The 6,842-nt window shown below is 39.2% G+C and overlaps 1 protein-coding gene across 1 annotated transcript; it reads right to left on the bottom strand.

The window, feature by feature from the left end:
• Positions 1-3,297: 3,297 nt before the first annotated feature.
• LOC130931409 (ADP-ribosylation factor-like protein 8) lies at positions 3,298-5,110 on the bottom strand. Its single transcript, XM_057860178.1, has 2 exons — positions 4,863-5,110; positions 3,298-4,444 (listed from the first exon to the last, which is right to left on the bottom strand). The coding sequence occupies exons 1-2, from the start codon at positions 4,983-4,985 to the stop codon at positions 4,232-4,234; spliced, it is 336 nt and encodes a 111-aa protein (XP_057716161.1). The 5' UTR covers positions 4,986-5,110; the 3' UTR covers positions 3,298-4,231.
• Between the last annotated feature and the right edge of the window lie 1,732 nt (positions 5,111-6,842).

Below are 6,842 nucleotides of genomic sequence, written 5' to 3' on the forward strand. Positions count from 1 at the left end.
GCGCGTGCGGCAAACACACACACGCAAAACAGATGCATAGGGATATGATGGCAGAGCATTCAGAGTAAAATTTGACCTTTATAAGGTGGAGGTATAAACACTGTTTCAATTCAAAATACTTGAAGTACAGTAGGCTATGTCTACTTGACCAGTTGTCTTCGGTTGTGAGAGTTAGATTTAATTGATTAAACTCACTTTATATGGTTTACTGCTGATTGTTATTTCATTATATTGTTTACTGTTTATTTTTGTTGCACTTCAAGTGTGGGATAAATCTGTTACTGGCGAGGTGCAATAAATATTACAAAGTTCTATAACACAACTACCTGTCTGTTCTTCTATATTCAATTAACTCGAATACTGCTCAGAAATTTTCAAATTCTTTGACATACAACAACTTCTTTTTAAAGTAACGGAAATAATTACTTTCCCTGTTAACTAGTTACTTTTACTATAGAGTAATTCAGTTACTAACTCAGTTACTTTTTGGAAGAAGTAGTGAGTAACTATAACTAATTACTTTTTTAAAGTAACGTGCCCAACACTGTTTATTGTGCATTTTACTTGGGGCGAGGTTATGTGATTGTTTTTGATGATGTGCGGACGCCAACTGATAGATGCCAATCGTTTGAGTGGATTGTTACTGCTGTATCAGCAGCTAGTTATAAATGAAAATTTGAATTGCTGTTATTAAATTAAAGATGAAACTGACTTAATATCATTTTTATTTTAGTTTCATTCTGCAAATGTTGATGTCATGAGCAGCTGAATAAAGTCAGCAAACCACATGCATGTCTGACATTGTCATTTCAGAGCTTAGCTCGCTGTCTAGCTAGGATTTAGCTCCAACGTCTTGGCGAGGACAGTACAATGACATATCATTATACATATTTGTGGATAGTTATTTTGAGATTTGGGGGGTATTTAGGGGTACTTAAAGGGTTAATTCCGACTTGTGCGGAAATTCAGGAACACAGACTCGTTCGTAACCCGGGGACTACCTGTATTTGTCTGTATGTTATTCACCAGATACTAAATGTGTGTACATCCATGAATGCACACCTGCACATGAGCCCAAAAAAGTATTTGAATTCATCTCCTGTGCTCTATAACTGGAGCCCATGTAATGGTCTACACATCTGAGCCAACTAATCACAAGTAAAATCTTCCACATTTTCTTTATTATTTCTACAATATTTTAGTAATGTTTGAGATGTTATATTAATATTCCCTGGCTCATGTATATTTTTGTGCGCTGTCAACTTGTTTAAATGTAACAATGTAACATTCTTAACAAATACTGTGCTTAGGTCGTTGAGTTGTGCTGAGCGCTTCATGTTGTTGTTTTTTTGCGATTACATTTTTTTTTTTGTTTGTTTGTTTTTTGGAAAGAGGTGTGCAAAGCGTCTTATTGCCCATGGCACCATGTAGGCTAGGAAGGCCACTGCTCACTGCCATTAGCCGCTGTAGGAACTATCTGCAGTTTTTTTTTTTAAGCTTTATTCACAACAAACACAAATATACAAACATGGGGTGAACAATTCTCATGCCGTATTTTCTGGACTATAAGTCAATTCGGAGTATAAGGCAAACCAGCCATAAAAATCCATAATAAAGAAGAAAAAAACATACAGTGCCTTGCAAAAGTATTCGGCCCCCTTGAGTCTTGCAACCTTTCGCCACATTTCAGGCTTCAAACATAAAGATATGAAATTTAATTTTTTTTGTCAAGAATCAACAACAAGTGGGACACAATTGTGAAGTGGAACAACATTGATTGGATAATTTAAACTTTTTTAACAAATAAAAAACTGAAAAGTGGGGCGTGCAATATTATTCGGCCCCTTTACTTTCAGTGCAGCAAACTCACTCCAGAAGTTCAGTGAGGATCTCTGAATGATCCAATGTTGTCCTAAATGACCGATGATGATAAATAGAATCCACCTCTGTGTAATCAAGTCTCCCTATAAATGCACCTGCTCTGTGATAGTCTCAGGGTTCTGTTTAAAGTGCAGAGAGCATTATGAAAACCAAGGAACACACCAGGCAGGTCCGAGATACTGTTGTGGAGAAGTTTAAAGCCGGATTTGGATACAAAAAGATTTCCCAAGCTTTAAACATCTCAAGAAGCACTGTGCAAGCCATCATTTTGAAATGGAAGGAGCATCAGACCACTGCAAATCTACCAAGACCCGGCCGTCCTTCCAAACTTTCTTCTCAAACAAGGAGAAAACTGATCAGAGATGCAGCCAAGAGGCCCATGATCACTCTGGATGAACTGCAGAGATCTACAGCTGAGGTGGGAGAGTCTGTCCATAGGACAACAATCAGTCGTACACTGCACAAATCTGGCCTTTATGGAAGAGTGGCAAGAAGAAAGCCATTTCTCAAAGATATCCATAAAAAGTGTCGTTTAAAGTTTGCCACAAGCCACCTGGGAGACACACCAAACATGTGGAAGAAGGTGCTCTGTTCAGATGAAACCAAAATTGAACTTTTTGGCCACAATGCAAAACAATATGTTTGGCGTAAAAGCAACACAGCTCATCACCCTGAACACACCATCACCACTGTCAAACATGGTGGTGGCAGCATCATGGTTTGGGCCTGCTTTTCTTCAGCAGGGACAGGGAAGATGGTTAAAATTGACGGGAAGATGGATGCAGCCAAATACAGGAACATTCTGGAAGAAAACCTGTTGGTATCTGCACAAGTCCTGAGACTGGGACGGAGATTTATCTTCCAACAGGACAATGATCCAAAACATAAAGCCAAATCTACAATGGAATGGTTCAAAAATAAACGTATCCAGGTGTTAGAATGGCCAAGTCAAAGTCCAGACCTGAATCCAATCGAGAATCTGTGGAAAGAGCTGAAGACTGCTGTTCACAAACACTCTCCATCCAACCTCACTGAGCTCGAGCTGTTTTGCAAGGAAGAATGGGCGAGAATGTCAGTCTCTCGATGTGCAAAACTGATAGAAACATACCCCAAGCGATTTGCAGCTGTAATTGGAGCAAAAGGTGGCGCTACAAAGTATTAACGCAAGGGGGCCGAATAATATTGCACGCCCCACTTTTCAGTTTTTTATTTGTTAAAAAAGTTTAAATTATCCAATAAATTTTGTTCCACTTCACGATTGTGTCCCACTTGTTGTTGATTCTTGACAAAAAAATAAAATTTTATATCTTTATGTTTGAAGCCTGAAATGTGGCGAAAGGTTGCAAGGTTCAAGGGGGCCGAATACTTTTGCAAGGCACTGTAAATACTCTAACTCACACTGGAGTATAAGTCGAATTTCGTTTTTATATTATTGCTCCAACATCAAGAACAGGCATGTTACTTGAAATTTAAATGACTAATCAATTTAAAATGAAAATTGCGATTGCCTTGCATGAAGCGATAACACAAAGAAGGTCCTCCTGCAAAGTAATTTATATTCATCTCCTTGGCAAATACTTTGGCTTGGAGACGCAACTGCACTGTTGACAAGCCTCTCCCGGCAGCACGTCGTTCAAGCACCCATGTTTGAACTTGTTCCTGTAGCTGTGGCCACCTAGCTTTTAGCCCACAATTGGCTTTTTTTTTGTTTGTTTGTTTTCTTCATTTTAGTCAGTCTTCAGTCAGTTTCCCCGCTTTTTGCCAGTCCCTTACAAGTTTCTCATTAACTCCAAACTTTCTTTCTGCATCTCTATTGCCGTTTTCGGCTGCATACTTTATTACTTGTAGCTTGTACTCTGCAGAGTAGGATTTCCTTTTCGGTGCCATTTTTGTTAAACCCTTCTTCTTGTTTTTAAAAGTTACCAGCAATGCTGAAATTATCAACACAAGCCTAGAGCGCCCTCTTGTGGACTGTTTACAGTAGTGTGAAAATTATGTCATCATGAAATCATATACTGGTAATAAGTGTTCATAAAAACACACATAAGTCACTCCAGAGTATATGTCGCACCCCGGCCAAAATATTTTTTAAAATTTTTTTAAATGCGACTTATAGTCTGGAAAATACGGTACATTCGGCCAATTAACAACAGAAAGATAATAATAAAAGGGCATACCTGTTAAGTTGTAGAAATTGCAAATAGGGAGATTTCTGTTTGCCAACCCCGATGACGCGCGCGCGCGTGACAATCGCTAAGACAAAATGCAACCATTTTTTTTCAAGTTCATTTTGGTCACAACACTTGTGTAAAAATTAACTACACTGTCAAAGAACCTCTTTTTGGTGGCATCAGAGATAGTCTTCAACTTGCTCCATGTATTGTCTGGCATCATGTGATACTGCTATGTTGCCTGTGTCATGCCAGTTCTCCTTGTTCCTGTAATCAACATCTAGGATATCCTCAGCTTTCCTGATCACATCCATTTGCACAAATTTGGACATCAGCTTCCTCAGCAGCCTCTTCATCTCATCAACCATCACTCCAATTAGGGTTTTGTCAGACTAAATCAGCAAGATCAAAAACATAAATTACATCATTTAGAAAATTAATCATATTTGTTTTTAAAAGTATCTTTGTCATGGCAGTTTTTTAATTGAATTGTAACTTAGAATTGAAACTTTATATTTTTTGTTTCAGCACAGTAATAATGATATATTGTAATAAAGTGTATAGTATACACTTTAGCTTTAGCATAATAGCGAATCTAAATGATTAAACTTCAAGTAAGTAACGATACGCTTTCTCACTTAAATTCATATATTGTGGGGGTAGGACCGCAGTGGTTTAATATTCCATGATGTTTGATCCACGAAAACACAGAGTAAAGCAGCGACTTCTTCCTCGTCATCGTTCTCCCATCATTAGCTCTAATGCTATTAGCATTAGGCTAGTTAGCTATCGCTGGCAGGTAAGACTTACGTCAATTACGTTGACGAACGTCGTTTTTCCCGAATACTGGAGGCCGACCAGGGTCAGCTCCATCTCTTCCTTCCAAAATAAAGACTTGAACCAGTCTAAAAGCCGGTTTATTAGTGCCAGCATCTTGGGAAGTCGGTGGTGCTTCACCTCTTCCCTCCCTGTCAGATGTTTGGTTGGGCTTTTTCCAGCTCTGAAGGGGAGGCGAGGGCAGGGAAGTCGGAGACGGCCAGGCTATTCGTTGTTGGTCACTTTCCGAATCGGGCCAAATGGTATCGTTACAAAACGGTGACAAACAAAAACGTAAAAAAAAAAATTTTTTTTTTAAATTGACATTTTTGGAAAATCGGGAGATTTGGCTTTCTAATCGAGAGGCGTGAGCATTGGGGTCAAAATCGGGAGTCTCCCGACCAAATCGTGAAACTTAACAGGTCTGAAAGGGTCAGTTTGATTTTCAACACAAACTGTATTGTTTGCACAGTCTCTTGGTCCTTATAGCCTTGGGGTTCAAAGAGAAACTTTATCATCCAAATAAAAATAAATCATTTTTCCCAAAACTCGAAAATTTGGTCTTTGATTTACATACTTTACACAGTGAATGTGGAATTTTTCCTAAATTAAAACAAGATTTATTACATATGTTTCATCTATTTCTATTTTTTCAATGTTGGATAGGCACACACACAAAAAAATTCTAAAAACTATTTTCAATGAGGGCTCAACTTTGGAGTTGATAAACTTGTTCAGGTCAACCCATAGATGTGAGAGTAAGTACATTCCCGAAACTAATGGGAAACAGTTTCCTCTGCGTTTGCATAGAAAGAACATAAAGTATCAATATTAATTTTAAATGTTATCATTGTTGTTTTTAAAGGATAAGACCTGTGAAGTATTTTCAGTGTGATTTCTTTAAATTTTTTCCTAATAGATATTTTCGAGTCAAAAGCCAAGTAGGTTTCCATTCAATATTTTCGTATAAATTATTCCAATGATAGATTGCTGCAGGTATGGAAACTCTTTGAAGAAGTCCTCTCAAACAATTATTTAAGCCTTTAGAGCAGACATGTCCAAAGTCCGGCCCGGGGGCCAAATGCGGCCCGTGGTCAAATTTCAGCCGGCCCCAGCCTCTGTCATAAAATCAATAACGTATGGCCCGCACACAGACTTAATAAGTTGGTCAGTAGTACTGCTACTACCATATGAAGTAGCTTACACACTAAATGCTGCTCCTCATGCACCCACTAAAAGACAGCAGCACTCTAAGCAACATTACCCCGTGTGACCCTTTACTTCCAATTTTCTAAAATGGCGACAATCAACAAAAACAAAAAAAAGTTGACTGCAACGGCCGACGCTTCAAGGATAGGTGGAAATTGGACTATTTCTTCAGTAAAATAAGCAACAACTGTGTCTGCCTCATTTGCAAAGAGACAGTCGCTGTTTATAAAGAGTTCAGTGTGAGGCGATATTACCAAACAAGACATGCTGACATGTACGACAAGATTAAAGGGAAGATACGCAGCGAGAAATTAAAGAAAATTGAAGCTAGTTTAATTTCACAGCAGCAGAATTTCCCAAGAGCCCGAGAGTCAAAAGAGAACCCCACAAAGGCTAGTTGCGAGAGTGTGTTCTATGTGGTGAAAAATTGTGTTTATATAGCTTTCACCATAGGCTTGCCACCCGTCCCTTGAAATACGGAATCGTTCCGTAATTGGGAATTAAAAGTTGCATTCTGTATTCAACCAATGCGGAACGCAGTTTATTCCGTATTTCACAATTGTCCCATGGATCGACCCCGCGCGACCCACGGCTCCTGCGTGGCGGGTGGCGGTGCGCCCAGCCCATGCACGTCTGTCACACACAAACACACACCTGCGCTCATGAGTGGCCACTGAGCCAACAATAATGAACTAAAAGGGCAGGAGATATTGAAGACAGCAAGATAGTTATCTGCCTGCCCGCTGCTGTCTGCCCCGCACTGCG

Source organism: Corythoichthys intestinalis, chromosome 15, assembly GCF_030265065.1.
Source record: "Corythoichthys intestinalis isolate RoL2023-P3 chromosome 15, ASM3026506v1, whole genome shotgun sequence".
Taxonomy (NCBI): Eukaryota; Metazoa; Chordata; class Actinopteri; order Syngnathiformes; family Syngnathidae; genus Corythoichthys; species Corythoichthys intestinalis.

What these genes read in the sequence shown, in the direction of transcription:
- LOC130931409 (XM_057860178.1), bottom strand. Translation starts at nt 4,985, where the DNA reads ATGCTGGCACTAATAAACCGGCTTTTAGACTGGTTCAAGTCTTTATTT. An exon ending in CGTTCGTCAACGTAATTGAC is followed by an intron (nt 4,445 to 4,862) that starts GTAAGTCTTACC and finishes TTGCTGATTTAG; the next exon opens with TCTGACAAAACCCTAATTGG.